Raw genomic sequence first — 18,381 nt, 5'->3', positions numbered from 1 at the left:
TTCTCCACTTGCTTTATTCTTGGCAATGCCAGACATCAATCTCTATGATAATGACAATAATAATAACTCATGTTGATGGTGAGGATATTATTATTAATGTTTTCAGGAAGGTTTGGGGGCTTATAAAATGAAATCCCATGCATCACATTTTTGTGATAAATTAACTTGAAAGACAAGCAAAATGACTCCCACCAATAACAGGAGGATATTTGTAGGTGCTTTAGAGCACTGGAAGACCTCTAGGGCCTCATGCAAACATACCTAGGGCATCCTTCTCCCCTGAGTGTCATGCTAAAGTCAGCGAACCATGATGTAGATTCTACCACTAAGAGACTCTGGGAAAGCCATTCTATTTTCTGAGGTTTTTTTCTCATGCAAAATAATAATATCCACTTATTTCATGGAATTGTTATGAGAATAAGGCAATGCATGTAAAAATTCTTAACATAACATCTAGCTCAGAGCAAATGTTGTGTTAGCAATTATGATTCACTCATTCAACACATGTGTCTACACTATGCCAGGTACTGGTGTACCAAGAGAAAATGGACAAGTTCCCTGGAGTTCATTGTGACAATCATCATCTCATCATCATCACCAGCATTACCATCATCACCATCGTCATCATCACCATCATCATTATTATAGTCATAATCACTATCATCATATTGTCACCATCGACCACCACCATCATATGTCACCACCATCATCACCACCATCACCACTGTCATCATCACCACCATTATCATCACCATCACCACTATCATCATCTTTACCATCACCACCATCATCACCACCACCACCATCATCATCACCACCACCACCACCACCACCATCATCACCACCACCACCACCACCACCATCACCATCATCACCACCATCACCACTGTCATCATCACCACCATTATCATCACCATCACCACTATCATCATCTTTACCATCACCACCACCACCACCACCATCACCACCACCATCACCACCATCACCACTGTCATCATCACCACCATTATCATCACCACATTATTATCATTAGTCACAAAGGACATAGAAGGAAAGAGGACTGATTCAGTGGAGCAAGACATCTGGGTCTGAGAGGAAGAAAACTTACACTCAGTATGTCTTTGCCATTAACCAGTTTCTTATTAGTGAAAAATGAACCCTGTGTCTCAGGCTTCACTTTCCTCATTTGTAATAAAGCACAGAGAAATAATCTACAATTTTAATGTTGTAATAGCAATTGAAAATAATTTGTTATAGCTAATAATATATTTTATGAATCTGAGCCATAAAAAAGAAAAATCAGATTAGAACCATAGACTTTACGAGGTTGAGATGATAAACTGATATTTTTAGCAATGACCCTCAACAAGCAGCATGGGTTCCACCAAACTCCTTCATTTGCTGTTTATTTGACACATTTCAGGATACTGGAGAAAAGCTGGACACCTACACCAGCCCCTCCAGGAACAAATGTTTTCTTCCAGTTTTAGAGGAATATCTACAAAACCCAATCTGATGAGTGGGAATTCTTCTTGGGTAATTCAGTAATTTCCTGCCTTTGGGAAAGCCACTCTAGGAAGAAACAACTTAAATTCTTACCTGTAAGTTGAACAGAAAAGTAGGTTTATGACCAAGGGCCATATAAAATGACCATTTAGTTCCAGAGGTGATCCCTGTAAGTGGGAGAGCAAAACTTCCTGTCATCACTCATTCTACTATTTACCAGTCTTAAGACTCATCAAGTTCTTGTTTTGGTAATCCTTATAAATAGTGATGATTATGATAAAATAAAATAAATATGACACATTATAACAAAATAAAATAAAGAGACCATAGAAGTAAGAGGAATATGTAGTTCCAGTGGACACTAAGGTGAACTGGGCAGGCTCTTCTTGATACAAAGGTCACTTTCCATGTCCAGTTGACCATCTCCAGGTAGGAGGAAGGTTCTGGCATAAGTTGGTAGCACAGGAGGCTCCAGAACTCACTTCCTCCCATGGATACACTGAAACTACAACTACAAAGCAATTCTTTCTAAAAGAAATCCAGAAACTAGCTGAGGGACTCCTACACATCAAGTGAATAAGGAAACACCCACCTCAAAATGGGAAGGAAAGACTGAGACACATTCTCACGATAAACCCTACCCCAGCACGGCTACATAATCAGGAGGGAACTCTAAGCTACCAGCTTCTCCCTGAAGAGTGAGGGGTTTGGACCCAACACCTAGAGTCCCAACTTTTAAGACTTACAGATAGGAATGTGGGATTATCATCATCAGCTCTTCAAATTTTTTGAGGTTAGCCAAAAATATAATTTTTGTGAAATGTTGGGAATTACTCAAACTTATGAAAACAGTTAAAAACATTTTATGAGCAAAAAAAAAAAAAACCACACAACTTAAGGTCAGTTCGCAACCTCTTAAAACAGTATAATGGAGTTTAGATCCAAACAAAACTAGATTTGAATTCTGGATTTATTTTATACTAGCTGTGTAACTTTGGTCAAGTTATGTAACTTCCCTGGTTCCCCAGTTCCTTCATCTGTAATATGAGTTATTATGATTTATAATTGACCTGCTGGTAATCTAGCCAGCATCCATTTCCTTCTTCCTTCCTCCTTCTTAACAGAACTCACATTTGTTGAGATTTCACATTTCCTATCAGAATCAATGCAGGGCCAGTGGGGGGAGACCACTGTGGTGCAGTGGGTTAAGAATCTGACTGTAGCAGCTTGAATTGGTGTGGAGGTGTAGGTTCAATCCCTGGCCTGGCTCAGTGGGTTAAGGATCTGGTGTTGCCACAGCTGTGGCATAGGTTACAGCTGCAGCTTAGATAGAATCCCTGGCCTGGGAATGTCTATATACTGTGGGTGCAGCCATAAAATTTTTTTAAAAACCCATGGGGGAATGGAAGTTCTTAGTTCTAAGAGTAGGTCTGGTTTGGTTTAATGTAAACCTATTTGCTTTCTCAGGGATTGGGTCAGCAGTTCAGAATTAAGCCAGTCAGTACACGGCATTTTCAAAATGGCTATTCCTGGCCCCCGTCAAGGTGTTGCTGACAGCAAACTTAAGGTTGTGAAGGAAGCAGTTTGAGAATAAGGACTCTCCTCAAACAGCAGAGTCAAGAGGTCATAGCAGAAGGAGCCAGAACCTTCATCATACTGCACCTGAAGTCCCCTCTGTCTCTGGAATTCCAATCAAATAACTCAATCACATAACAGAATTTAGTTGATTATTACCTGCAGCAAAAACATCCTAACTGACACATAGGGATTAAAGATAAGCTATGGAAAGTGACTGGCACATAGGAGACAATACATGGTAAGCTGTATAACTAGAGTATGTTAACATTTTCATTACATTCAATTTTAAAATTTATATGCTTCCAGTTATATCTTCTTTAATTTCTTTGATTAATGTTTTACAGTTCTCGGCATACAGGTCCTTTGCCTCCGTGGTCAGGTGTATTCCCAGGTATTTGATTTTTTGGGATGCAATTTTAAACAGTATTGTGTTTTTGTATTCCTTTTCTAAAGTTTCATTGTTAGTATACAGAAATGTGACTGATTTCTGAATATTTATATCTACCCCCTGTCCCTTTGGTAACTCTAAGTTTGTTTTCTATGTCTGTGAGTCTGTTTCTGTTTTGAAAATAATTTCACTTGTATCATTTTTAAAGATTTCACGTATAAGTGATATCATATATTTGTCTTTTGCTGTCTGACTTACTTCACTTAGTATGATAATCTCTAGGTGTATCCATGTTGCTGCAAATTAAACAGTAAACTCCTACTGTACAGCACGGAGAACTAAATTCAGTATCTTAACATCTAATGTAAAAAAAATCTAAAAAATAATATATATGTATAACTGAATCATTTTGCTGTATACTAGAAACCAACACAACACTGTAAATCTTATACATATATGTGCTGCTATAATGTAACTCATGAAACTTGGACTTTCCCTTTTCTCTCCTGCACAGACACATAATGATATATTAATTAAATTGTTAAAACTTCCTCTTATTAATAAGGATAGAAATAAAAAGGAAAAGAGCACGTGTCTCAGGAGAGCTGCCCTCCATCAGGTAGGAAACTGAGCGATATGTGTTTATTCCTTCTGTTTGGACAGGATTTCATCAAACGAAGCAAACTCTTAGGAAATGGCTATGGGGATTTGGACAAGAGTACAACAGACATCAGCAGAACAGTCAGTTCATTCACCAAACTTTGGGGCCTGTTTAAAAATGTGGCTGGCCTCCCCTGCCCACACAGAACCCAACAAGCATCACCAAGCTGACAGTGGCTCCTGCATCTCTGGGATCCACGCCAGGCTTTGAGGCTTAGGGAGCCTGTACGAGGGCTCAGTCACACCTGCAGCCAGGCAGCATCCACATGGAGGCAAGAAGGGAGAAGCAGGGAAGCAAGAGGACAAAGGCAGAGAACAGGTGGAGAAGCCTGTTCTGGCTGTCTAGCTCCCACCTGGAAAGAATGACAAGGAGGGCTTCTGTCCTACATACGAGGAGGAGGTGCATAGACAGACACCCTTCCAGGAAAGCAAGCAAAGGACAGCTTATAAATGAACTGGCCCTTCACACTGTGCCATATGCTCTTCCCTTGTGGCAGAAAGGATTTTCAACTTGTTTTGTGCAGCCTCAGATGTTTCCCAGATCATGTCAAGAATGAAACAAAAGCAGAGGGTTTGTTTTTTTTTTTTTTCCCTCTTCCTGAGTATGACCCCCTCATCTCTCCAGATCCAAAGCTTGGCTCACCCTCTATGTCATGGCTCCAGCCAAGTATGGTATTGGTTTCCTTTACCTCAAAGCATTCATGGCTCTGATGATTTGCCTGGCAGTTGATGTATGGTATATTCTATATATTGATTAAAACGGCTGGTATGATTATTGAACTCTCCTAAGTTGCACTAAACCCAGAGAGGTTAGCAACAGCCACAGGTTTTAACTCTTTGGAAGGTCCATCTTCCCTATCACAATGTCTAGCATATAGAAGACACTGTACAGACACCCACCAGGCTCTGCAACACAATCAAGCCTGGAAAGAGAGTCTCCAAGGGGAAAAAGGCAGCTGAAATTCACGGTCCAAATCTTTCTCTCCAGGATTCACCTTCCCCTCAGGGATCATTAACCAATTAATGCCAAAGTTTGGAACGTGGTGCCTCTTCTGAGTCTTCCTTTTCCCCTAGGTGATCTCACCCAATCCTGGCCCTTTAACTGACATCAATAAGGTCAAAACCTGTGTGTGGTCCCTTCAGTCTGAACTGAGACTCTTCTCTCCAGTTGCCTCCTTGAGATTTCCACTTGGAAGTCTCAAAAGTGTTCATTTGAACATTTTTGAAACCAGATGCTCTTCCTGTCTCACTCGCCCCCAATTTGTTTCTTCTCCAGTTTTGTACAAGGTACCACCATCCATTCAGCTGTCACAAGTGAAAAAGTATTATTATAGCTCTTCTATCACTTCCTATTCACCCATCATGTTTTGTTCATTTTACCTCCAAAACACACATAAGGCCACCCACTTCTCTCTGAATCCACAGCCTCACACAGATTTATGTCATGGTCTCCTAACTGGCCCCTGTGCTTATATATTAAGGCCCCGTGGCCCCAGCATACTTGCTCTCAGCAGGCACTAGAGTAATGAAGATAGTGCTCTTTGAAATGCTTTAGAAGAGCGCTGCAGCAAATCATTAGTATATGTCACCAAATTAACAAGTTTCAAAATGAAAACATCCCTAGTCTTCAAACGTGGAGGGAAAAGATCAATACATATTTTTGTTGACATGCTGGTTCCAAAAATCCAAAGATTTGCATCTGGCCTAAGGTAAATTTGAAAAAAAAAAATTATGCTTTACGTGTGATCCCAAAGCTACCCAAACCACCTTTCCCTCAAGGTAAAAGCACGGACAATTTCTGATCCTTTCAAGTTGCCAGCATTAGGTTTCCACCATTTGTCGAGCTATTCATTGGATGCCAATTGGAAATGATTGACTTGCATTGCAGGGTTGGCATACGGTACTCCTGACATCCAGCCAAAAAAAGAGAGGGCTGCGTTCCAGGAGAGACGCCACAAATGGAGATGATGCTGAAGAGAGGCTGTTGACTTAACTCTCAGGCTGACCACCCAGGGAGCATAGCTCACCTCTCATGGGTTCATCAGGACACAAGACAGGTCAGACCAAGCTGTGCATCTGGGCCAGGAGAAAGGATAATTAACATTTGCAGGATGCCAACTGCATCCTAGATGCCTGGCTAAGTATATTACATACATTTGAGTGTCACCATAATCCTTTATGGTTGGAATTACCTCTGAATATAATCAAGGAAATGGAGGCTCATAGAAGTTAAGTAACTTGCCCACCATAACCCAGATAATGGAAAGGTCTGAACAAAGCACCATTCCAAACCACCCTCCACAAAGTCACATAGCTCTGTGGAATATGCTTTGGGCTCTTAATTTGGCACATGCCACTGGATTCTCCATGTATTTCTTCGAGATTCAGCCTTTTTCCCTATTCCTATGTCCAGCGTCCTGGTCAGATTTATAGCACAGGCCCAGAGGATGGCTTGGTCTCCTGGGTGCCTGGTGTCATTGCCAGACATGTTTGTCAAGCATATGGTTATCCCACAGATAAATATTTGTGAAGAATTATCACATTTGCCCAGGGAAGTTATAACTCCAGTCAAGCTCAGAGAATTAACTGAGCAGGCTACTTTATTGGCATTAAAAAAAGAAACCAACAGTGATAATTCCGATCATCAAATAAAAATATGCCAACCAGGTTTAGCTCAGTCTCGTAATGGGCCATTAAACCAGGAAATTTTCCTGTGGTTCTTTTGGACAGGAAGATTAAAAAAAGTATCAATGTAGCTTGGATATGAATTAAACTCACTCTCACTTGTACAGCTTCCTTCCATTTCCCTTCCTGTCAGGGTAATGATTTACAATGTCACTTCTTAAAGCAGCAGCCGGACTTCATAAATCAAGAAGTTAATGTAAAACACCTAAGTGGACAAGCCAGGTATCATCAATTAAAGCCAAAGAACCTCTCTTCAATACTAATTCACAGCTCTCCCAAGAGAAGATACCCTTCTTTCCCACTGGTCTGGGCTATAGATCTGCTTGAGCTTCTACTTGACTCTCAAGGCAGTACCTTGGCCACATCCTCCTCCCCTAACTGAAATGGGAGCCATATGATACAGAGTCATAACTCAACTGGTAAAAAGCCAGATGGAAATATACTTCCATTTCTCACTTCCCTACCTGTGTGGAGCGTGCGGAATAACAAGTGTAAGTTAAGGTAGGAAAGGTGGTGATGATGAGCATTATCATCCTGAGAAGATAAGAATGATTTCAGAGTTATTTGTGAAATGCTTACTATGTGCCAGGCACAATGATAAACATTTTACATATATACTTTCATTTAATTCTGCTACAACACAAAAATATGACTCTCTGTCTCTGTCTGTCCCCAACCCCAACTGGGGCAATTTAGGAAAACAGCCTGAGTTCAGAGTGGTTATAACTTACCCTTGGTAAATAAATATGTGGCTAATTCAAAGCCGAGTTGGCGACTCCCCAGCTCCTGAGCTTTCCCTCTCACTGCCCATGTTCCTTCCAAGGTAATCCTTTGGCAAGAATGTTTAGGTCCAAAAAACATCCACCTTCTCCCTCCTCTGACCTTCTCTTCGATAAATGCAAAATGGGTCCCCTCCAAAGTGGAAGATGAAACACAGCAATGTGCACACACATGCTATCCAGAATGACCATTTATAGACTGCTTTCCATGTGCCAAGCTCTACGCCAAGACAAAGCTTGTGTAATCCCCATATTACTTCTGAGAGAACAGACTTGGAAGAATCAAGCGATTTGCCTAATGTCTTAGACCTCAGAGAGTTCAGATCAGGGATCCAGACCAGGCAGCCTGGCTCCAGTGCCTACACTCTTAACTGTGATGCTGTGCTGCCTCCCGGAGGGGCTCCAACCACTAGTGAACCAGACAGATTCTTGGGACATAACTGGACGGAGCAGCCTGGCTAATGTACCAACAAAACAGGTAACAGTTTACCTTCACAGCTCCAGGAGTTGCCAGCGATGTGCTCTGTGCTTGGCAAAGGAACAGATGTTTAATAACTTTGCAGTAGCAAGGAACAGGTTACATAACACGGCTGAGCTATTTTTGAACTTTGAAAAACGCTGACTGCTCTTTTCAAAGTGCCTTCTGTAAAACCAGGAATATGAAACATCAAGAACATTTTCCCTTTTCCCCACTTTTTTTTTTTTTGTCTGAAAACAAGAACAGGCACAGGTCCTTGGTAGCATCATTAACCTGGCAAGCTGTCCTGTCTACTGGTCCAGCATTGTGAGCAGGAAACCACTGTGACAATATCCTTATTACGCAAACTCTGTGTGTAAGATTACAAGCAACATCCGTGAGGACCACCAAGGGATATGCCTTGTTGGCCCCAGGATGCTGAACTCAACCAAAGCGAGACCCAGGATCCCTCAGTAACTCATCAGGAAATTGATGGGTGTGACTTCATCTGAACTTCTTTGAAAGTCATTTGCATCCTCCCTGCTACATAGTGGGAGTGATGAGAGCTATTTGTTTACTGAATGCTTGGCAATATAAGACTTTTTAATCCAGCTGAAAATGCAACTTTGTAAAGCTTGAAGTGAGAACTCCTAACTCTAGAGCCAGGGATTGTAACTGAGCAAGCCAATGGTTCCAAATCAGACTGCAGACCCATCTGTCCTCTGCTTTCAGCTACCCAGACCCAAGATCCCTTACTGTCAACAACCTAAATGTCCATCCAAGGGGGATGATTAACTGAAAGATGAAATGCTTACACAATGGGATACAAAACAGCAACTAAGATGAACACCCTAGAATTACGTGTGTCTTCATAAATCATACTTGAATCTTAAAGGTGAAGTAAGGAAATTCTAACACATCAGATGCCATTTATGTTTATTAAGAAAAACAACCTATTGGGTCTAAGGTTGCACATTTATCTATATCAAAAACACAAAGCATGCATGCAGATGTACGTATATACCAAATTCACTGAAGCCTTTTGCTCTACTGTGGAGAAAAAGGGAGAAGAGTGGGAATGGGAAGAGGTATAATCAGGACTTCTACATTATCAGCAATTTTTTTTTCTTTAAAAATTTTGAAACAGGAGTTTCTGTCGTGGCTCAGTGGTAATGAGCCCAATGAGTATCCACGAGGACCCGGGTTCGATTCCTGGCCTCACTGAGTGGGTTAAGGATCTGGCATTGCAGTGAGCTGTGTAGGTCACAGACACAGCTCAGATTCCCGCATTGCTGTGACTGTGGCTGTGGCCGGCAGTTGCAGCTCCAATTCAACCCCAAGCCTGGGAACTTCCATATGCTGTGGGTGCAGCACTAAAAAGACAAAAAAAAATTTTTTTTTTTGAAGCAAATACGACATGTTCACTCTGTTCTCTGTAGTGAGTATGGGGGTGAGTGTTTTCATCAGAGTGTACTTTCCAGTACTATTCTTTTTTTAAAAAAAAATCCGTATATATAAAAAAGTGTCCCTGTTACCTGAGCCTGTCTTTAGCCAAATTTCCCCCATTTTCATCAGAAGGCACATTCTTTGAGAAGTTATATGGTAATTCCTGTATAATTCCAGAGGCTAGCTGGATGGAAGGAGTGATGGCTGGAGGACAGATAGTGCCCTTAATCCTTTTCTTAAAAACTGTCTTCTTTGGGCGCTCTCCAGCTCCTAGTCCTTGCCTTTCCTGGCAAGGTCCCACTCTTTCCTGGGTGGGTTTAGGAATGCTGTGGTGGTGGGGAAGCGTGGCAAGGACCGACTGCTTATGCCATGACCCAGCCCCACCAGCCCTCCATGGATGGAGAGATGTTTCATTAAACACCAGGCAGTGGATGACGGCTTACCACACTTATCGCATTACTCTCCAGGGCTGAAATACCACCTACAAGATTGCTGCATTTAAAGCATAACTCCTGGAAATAGCACAACAGCATTTCACAGCAGTAGGATTTTTTTTTTTTTTTTTTTTTTTAAGGAATGGAATTCAGGGTGGCCACTGGAAAGAGATCTGAATGTTTTGCCAATTATCCTTCTCAAATTCATTTTCCTATATATATTATATTTCAATTGCTTCACAATTGAGTTATGTTTCTATCAAAATTGCACAAATATCCCACCTGCAGGGCGCATATTATGGGAAGTAAGAATTTATCAGCACAGCCCCTGTCTTTGAGCTGGCAGCCATCATGCCTCTGTAAGACGCTCCCATTAGATAAGACCAATTAATCTGAGTTCCTTCCTGATATCTGGGCAATGAGTTAAAATGCTGAAAGTAGTAATGTAGAAACAAGGTCTTTCAAGAGGGGAAGAGGAGAGGACAAGGGAAAATTTCAGAGGGGCATGATTTCATAACTCAAGAGTTCACTTTTCAAGTAAATTCAGTTTCAGGTAAAATCTTTAAATTGTCCCCATCACACTCACACACACACACACACACACACACCCTAGCCTCAGAGATTATCCTTGAATTGTAGCAGATTCAAAGTCCTCTCAGAGTGATGTGTTATTCTGCTGATAATAAACTAACCCGGTGTCATTTCTGCTGACCAGGACATCATCACTGTTCACTCTGACAGTCATTAAATGGCGGCCAGGTGCTAGGCACCCTTGCTAAGCAGCGCTTTGCATGCACTGTCTCATTTAACACTCATGACAACCCCCGGAACGTTTGCTCTCACTGCATGTTCCCCAGACCAGCAACAGCAGCATCACCCAAGAACTTGCTTAGAATTGCAAGTTCTTAGAAACAAATTCTACTGAATTAGAAACTCTGAGTGTGAGCCCAGCAATCGTGTGGTAACAAGCCCTCCCAGGGACTCTGATGCGTGTTGAAGTCTAAGAACCTCCACCCAGGAAGTAGTGCTATTAACCCCATTTTGCAATGAACCACAGAGCCCCCGGAAGGTGAAATGACTGTCCAAGCCCCATGCAAAGTGGATGAGACAGGATGTGAACCCTGACATGTCTAACTCCACAGCTTGGTGCCTTAATCACAGTGCTAGACTGCTCATTACTAAGGAATGAGCATGGATTAAATCAGCGAACGTCGGGTGAAACATGCAAGATGGGTGTAGGCGTGATCATTCTCAATCCCAACAACTGAGCCATAATGATGGCCCACGAAGACCAATGACACTCCTCAGACACATAAAATTTAACTTAAAGGTCCACCAAGACGGGGGTAGTTAACTAAATTGTGATTCAACCATATGATGGAATACAACTCAGCTTTAAAAGTGATTTGCCAAGATTTACAAGACCTACAAAAATACTTAGGACAGAAGAAGGGAAGAAATTCAGATACAAACTCAGAGTCTACGAACACCAGTGTGGGCACTTTTCCCAAATTGTAAGGTGTCATAAACTACTACTGTGGCTATAAATCGCATAGTTACTTTGTAGCACAATTTGGCAGTAGATACTTCAATTTTAAAATGCACATGTTCCAGGACCCCCAAATTCTACTTAGAATCAACCTTAGAAAAATACTTGCACATGTGCATAAAGAGATGGTAAGGATGATTATCATTGCAGTTTAGATTCTAATGGAAAAAAATCTGAAACAACATAAATTTCTATTATTATGAAGACTGGATAAATAAATCAAGGTATATCCCTATTGAGGAATGCAAGGCACAGGTTACAATGTAGATATTCATACATCTATGTAGCTCTCTATATAGCTACATATATGTGCATGTGCATATGTATTCATGTGTATGTATACACCTATCTACATATATCCATATAGGTATATACACATACGTACCTAAGGCATAGCTATAGAGGAGGGATAAACAGAGAAAGAGATCTCAAGGAAAGGTTTCCAAGGTATATTGTTGAGTAAAAATACAAGTGGTAGAAAACAAGGATGATGTTGCTTAAAAACAGAAGGAGATGAGAAGAGAGGAAGAGGGGAGAGAACAAACAAATCCCACAGGCACACCCAGAACACGGTCTATTTTCAGTGCACATTTTTAGCAACAAGTATGTGTTACTCTCAGGATTTAAACAACAACAAAACCCCGACCCCACTTCAGGAGAAAAGCCGAGAGTCCCCTCTTACTGGTGCAGTGTGTGCAACGGGGCCTCTGGCTTCTCCGTCTGCCCGTAGCAGCTGGCCTTGGCCTCGGGGATGTAGGAGAACTTCTCCAGCATGGAAGACGCGGCAGTGGTCAGGATGCCCAGGCCGTCCCTCACTCTTGCCTCCAGGCTGTAGTCCCAGTCGTCGTAGGAGACGGAAATGAGTCCAGATGGAAACTCTTTGGGGATGAGCTCCGTGTTCCCCGAGACCAAGCTGGGGACGATCCAGAAGAAATCATACCCGGTGAGGCCGAGGGAGCGGGCCTCACTCAGGATGAGGACGGCCTCGTCTTTGGAACAGTAGAGCAAGATGACGGAGGAGTGGATCTTCTTCAGCTGGACTTGCGTCTTTGCATCCTCGAAGGACGTGTCCAGCGTGATCACGTTCTGCATGTCCCAGCCCACAAAGCTGTTGTCCACTGTGGTCTTGATGAAGCTGATGAAGTCCCTGTAGCCAGGGAAGATGGTGGTCACCAGGGAGAAGACATGCCAGTCGTAATCCTGCATGATCTTCAGCATGACCGTGGCTTGCTGCTGGATGGACGCTCCAAACTGGAAGAAGGTAGATGTCGGGTCCTGCCAACAGGTAGACAGAAAGCAAACAGAAGTTGAGGCAGGAGGCAGCTTATACACAACCATCTGCCTTTGAGGACTTAAAGAAGCCCCTTCCTAGACATGATGGAAAATGAAATCACGCATCTGTTCATTCACCAACATTCCTGAGCACCTACTATATGCCAGACTCTGGAACAGATACTGGAAATGCAGAGATGAACAAGGCCCCCAGACTCGGAACCCACAGCCTGGAACCGTGAAAGACATCTGTTATTTTGCCAGCTTCATTTTTCTCTCGTTCATTCAACCAACACCCCTTTGGGTCCAAATGGTTCCAAAAAAATGAACTCTATCTAGTCCCCAGACTCACAGCTGGAAAATAGAGCCAATAGAAACCAAACAACATCAGGAAGTAGACGGAGGTTCCTGATGACTCGCCTGGAGCTGGACATGCCTGGAGCCATTTACTTCAGCCTGTCGGTTATACAAACCCCCAAGTGCCCGTGTTCACTTAAGCCAATTTGAGCCAGATTCCTGTCACTTGAACCCTAGGCTCCTGTGTGCTAGAGAGTATGAGAAATGCTAGGTGGACCTCTGTCTGTTCAATCAACAGTATTTGTTGAACACCTTATTATGTGGCAACAGCATGTTGGAGCTTGTGGAAATGATGGTATATGAGACAGACCGACATGGTCTCTGCCTTTGCGGCTCTGGAAGGAATATGAGGAAGAGCAACATCTATGGACTGAGAGCTGAGAGGCATAGGGGGATGCTGAAAGCGGATCCAGGTACAGAAGCAGGGAAGAGGGTGGACAGCATAGCCAGAGGAGCCCTGAGAATACAACCTGACTGTGCCCAGAACTGGAGATACGTGCATCATGGCCTGTGATGTCAGGGGATTGAGAGGATATTAAAGAGCTTGGCAGAAACCCCACCATGTAGGGGCTATGTTACACCTTACTCTGAGCATAAGGTGAGCCGCTGCTCACTCCTTCATAGAAAATGACATGGTAACTCGTGTAGGGTTATAGGGCCTCTCACAGTCCTAGTCATCTCCCCGGGTCATGATCTGACCATGAGGACAAATTTCCATTTAGAAAAAGAGTGGGTAATGCACATCGCTGTACTGTCTCTGAGCTACCTTCACACCCCTTAACTTGCCCAATCCCCATGTTGTCCCTGTGAAGCTGGTGGTGTTGGCAGGGAATGATAAGGCTCGACACAATCACATAGCCAGTCAGCATCCGAACCCAGGTTCTGACTCCACTTCCAGTCCCCTTCCCAGCACAACACCACAGCCTTCTTGGGACCACTGAAGATCTGCAGAGTAGATATTTAAAACATGGCACTGACCAATCGGCATGGTACAAAAATGCCAACTAAACAGAGGTATGGCTCTGTGTTCTAGCAAAAGAGGATCTGCCAAATGCTGAGATCTAATTTTTTTTTTTTTTAATCTGGGATCTGAAAGAATTCTCAAAGGGTCGTTATATTGTAGCCATGCTTGTACTTTGCATTCTGTGTTTGGCATGTGCATTTAATACACCCTCAAGAGTACAAATATGGGGATTCCAGTGTGTGTGTGTGTGTGTGTGTAGATGATTTCATTCATATCTTTCAGAACAATACTTTGTAGCTGTGCATGTCAACTCTTTCAACAAGTCTGCATAATTTCCCCTGTGGATGCTCGCTGAATAAAAAGTTTTATCTGAAAGAGCTAAAAGCTATAGTTCTCAGAGATACTCCCCTTTTCTAAAATGCATGGGGCTTGGGGGATATTTCCAGTGCAGCGTGGCCTGAAGGCAGAGAGAAGAAACAGGAATAAATGTCTTCTGGGCTCCATTCAACATTACAGTTCTATGAATTTTACCTAATTAAATCAATTAAATTGGGTAACAGATTTAAAGACTTTGGATAATTATCTTTTTCCCTACAGTAGCTTTTGGAGAAATCCAATATTCTTGGATTGATTAATCACTTTCAATCATGCCTCAACAAGGCTATGAACGGCTCAAGGGCAGAGTTTTGCTGTCCTCATCTCTCTGTCCCCAGGACCTGGCAGGAGCTTCGGCATATGACACATCAGTAAGTGGAGGGTGAGGGAATGTACGAGTGAACAAACATGGGAATGAACCTCAAGGGAAACGCCCTTGGTTGAAACGCAAAGTGAAAGGGGAGAATTCAGTATCCTAGACTGTGTTCTGTGTGACTCTTGGATGTCATGTCCGAGAAAAAACCTTCCATCATCATCCTACTATCCTGAGGAATCACTCCACCCTCCAACTCCCAAAATATATTTAATGTGTCCTTTGTTGCTAAGGAGGAGAACATAGAGGGCTGATAAGCCTCAACAGCTGCCCATAGGGCCTCATTAAATACCCGAACACGCAACGATACGAAGAACCCGCCGGCAGAAGAAACGCAGGAGTAAAGTCTCAACCTCAAGACTGTCAGGTGCCTCTTGGGATAGGACTGAAAAGTTCACAACTTACTTTGTTTGTAAAAAAGATGTAATAATTTCCAGGAAGCAAAGATGTCTCTGAGGAAGCTGGTCACCAGAGTTACGTGTCGCTGCCAAAGGCAACGGGAGTAGAACCTTCTTGCACTGAGCATATGAGGAACGAAGAAAGTTCTCAGGAGAACGGAGGCTAAGGGCACGGTTGGCACTCAAGGAAAAGGATCTCTGAGACAACCCGCATACACACACTGCTTGGGATAACTGGTATTGGTGAAGAGGTGGCTAGAGTGAGCACTTCTGGCATGTTAACTGGTATTAATTACCACTGCCATACACATTGTGCAGATTCAGAAACTGAGGCTTGGAAAGGTGAATTCTGATTGGTACCTGGGCAGTCTGATACTGGAGGTTACACTGCTCTCCATTCTGGGGAGAAGAGTTTAATGGGGACCAGAGGATGGTAACAGGAGAGATCTGGCTTGGGATAAAGTATTACAGGGCAGGGCAGTGGGGACGGCACAGAGCAAGGGGTTTATACATAGTCTTTCACAAACCAGCTCTTGGCTAATGAACAGCTAGCCCCAGAATTGCCTTTCTCCTTTATAAGCTTGCAGTGCAGCCATGCCCTCCTTTCTCCACGTGGAGAGCCAGGTAAGGCTGCATTTGCTTATAGTTCTGCTCTGTGCTCAGGGGTACATGCACATGGATAGAATAATGTCTACCTCACAGTACAGACAGCAGGGGTGTTAGAACATTCCAAACACCACCAAGTCCCACATCTAGCATGTTTGGCCTCCCCCACTTCACCAATACCAGTGGCTCAGCACTTTCTATGTAGTATCTCATTTAATCCCAGCCCAACCATCTTCCTAAACTAGTATGGTACTAGTATGAGGCCATTTTACAAATGGAGAAGTAGGCTCAATGACAGAATGAATTTTTCAGGGTCACACAGGTAGTCAATCAGGTTTGCCTGCCTTCATGATTCCAAGCTTTTCACCCCTCACAGCACTGCTGCCAATGAGGACACTTCCTCACTGAGTTGTAAGGATTAAATGGTCTCTCTGTATAAAAGCATCCAGTGAGACACCCAGCAAATAGCAAGTGCTCTACAATGCATGTCACTATTATTTTCCCCCCGGTCAGGACTCCAGGTGTGTCACATCAGGGGTCCCTGTGCCCCTACAAGAGATAATTTGCCCTTGACTAGAGCATCTCACCTTGTTCATGGTGGCCTGAGAGCAATCCCTAAAGCACTGCTTCCACCATGCTACGCCTCTCCTCTGCAGTCATCAATAGCTCTCTTAGACCTGCCATGTTCAGTTTAGACTCTCTAGCCTCCCCTTTCATGCACAACAGTCTTTATTTTTTTTTATTTTTTATTTTTTTGTCTTTTGTCTTTTTGTTGTTGTTGTTATTGTTGCTATTTCTTGGGCCGCTCCCGCGGCATATGGAGGTTCCCAGGCTAGGGGTTGAATCGGAGCTGTAGCCACCGGCCTACGCCAGAGCCACAGCAATGCGGGATCTGAGCCGCGTCTGCAACCTACACCACAGCTCACGGCAATGCCAGATCGTTAACCCACTGAGCAAGGGCAGGGACTGAACCTGCAACCTCATGGTTCCTAGTCAGATTCATTAACCACTGCGCCACGACGGGAACTCCAACAGTCAAACTTTATAACTGAAGTAACACGGGTTCTGGGGTCTCTTGGACCTGAGTTCAAGTCCTGGCTCTGCATGTCTGGCCCCTAGTTTATTTGCCCATGAAATGGGCATCGTGAGTACCATCCCACGGGGCTGCTGTGAGAATAGGATGAACTAGGAGCAAAAGGCTCATCTGTCCATGTCTGACTCCAACAGTTTAAGGACTTCTGTCTATGTCCTCTAGACCACATAGACTTGGCCAGAAACCTGAGAGAATCCTCATCCTATTTAAAACGTAGTCTCTCCAGATCTATTGACACACCAGTTTCACATTCCCTCCCCATCACCTCAAAATACCCCGTTCATTCTGAGACCAAGGAGGCTGCATGTATAAAAGGAAGTGATGAATCAGGCTTCAGAGAGAACCCATCGCTAACAGCCTTTATGGACTTCATGCAATTACCTTACACTACTTTCATTTCCATTGGTGTATGAAACTTAAACTTCCAAAATCACTGTGGACCAACGGCAAGGTGTACCTCTTGGAGGGCTGAAAACAAGAAGTTATTCGCAAAACATAATTGGACAGCAAGGCACTTAAGAGGCTCACCTTTAGCTTTGGGATTTTCTAAGGCAGGAGGTGATGGGGAAATCTGGCTATACTCCAAGGTCCTGGCATCCTTTGTTTCAAGGCCCTGCAGCATTCTTCCCAATTCCCTCCTGGATAGCGAGGGCTAACTCTCTTGTATTTATTTCCTCCTGCCATCACTCAGCCTGCCCTTTTCAGATGCTACAGATCAGCCTGACCACCTCTGGCACCGGCTTCCTCAGCAGTGTGCAGCCGGGGGTGAGGAACAGATTTCAGACACCCACTTTGGTTCTGAAGCAAAAGCAGTTCCCTCCCCATGCTCACTGCTCTGCAGAAGCAGAACAAACTGTTTTAAACACAGAGCGAGGGAGGCAGAGAGGTGTGGGTTTCTGGGTGTCTGCTTTCAACTCTGATTTTCAGTTGTGCCATAACTGAAGGTCTAGAATATTCCAGAGCTTGCTGAGTCCCCAGGGAGAGATCCAACTCCATAATATCAAGGTCTGATGTTTAATAGAGTCTAAAACCAACTTCCATTTCACTTACCCATTTACAAGGCTATAAAGGACACCTACAACCATTATCTCTTGGATTCTAACTACCCAAAAGATGAAGTGTTGCCAGTGGTTATAACTCTCATGGATGGCAATTCTCATAAAGACACAAGAAGAGAGGTTAAATGATTTCCCTAAAATCCACATGGTCCCATGCTGACAACAGCTCAGTTATTGCAAGATGTCATCCAATGTTCTTTTGCACACACCAGTGGCTTTCACTCCTGGCTGCACAAAAGAACCACTTGGAGAGTTACAAAAAAAAACCAAAAACAAAAAACAATGCTTGTGCTCCAAGCCAGTCCAACTGAAACTGAATTTCTGTGACCCAAGTATATGAACTCCAAAGCTAATTTGTTTGTTTTTCTCTGTCTCGTCTCAATAGCAGGATGAGTGTTACTCA

General features: G+C 43.2%; 1 protein-coding gene across 17 annotated transcripts in view; it reads right to left on the bottom strand.

Annotated features, from left to right (window-relative positions):
- The window catches only part of GRIN2A (glutamate ionotropic receptor NMDA type subunit 2A), a 596,378-nt gene that overhangs the window by 286,047 nt on the left and 291,950 nt on the right, over positions 1 to 18,381 (bottom strand). For all 17 annotated transcript variants that reach the window (XR_014840820.1, XR_014840821.1, XR_014840818.1 and 14 more), the window contains one exon: positions 12,165 to 12,757. Coding sequence is in view for 4 of the 17 variants with exons in the window: in XM_085017620.1 (XP_084873746.1) it covers positions 12,165 to 12,757 (593 nt within the window). In the remaining 13 variants the exon portion in view is untranslated. The remainder of the gene's footprint in view (positions 1 to 12,164; positions 12,758 to 18,381) is intronic.

This window comes from Sus scrofa, chromosome 3 (assembly GCF_054392235.1).
Source record: "Sus scrofa isolate SSC_HxYL_T2T_F1_AM1 chromosome 3, Sscrofa_HxYL_maternal_Yorkshire_Landrace_v2.0, whole genome shotgun sequence".
NCBI lineage: Eukaryota > Metazoa > Chordata > Mammalia > Artiodactyla > Suidae > Sus > Sus scrofa.
Note: the sequence above shows the minus strand (reverse complement) of the source record. Positions and strands in the feature narration are given on the sequence as shown.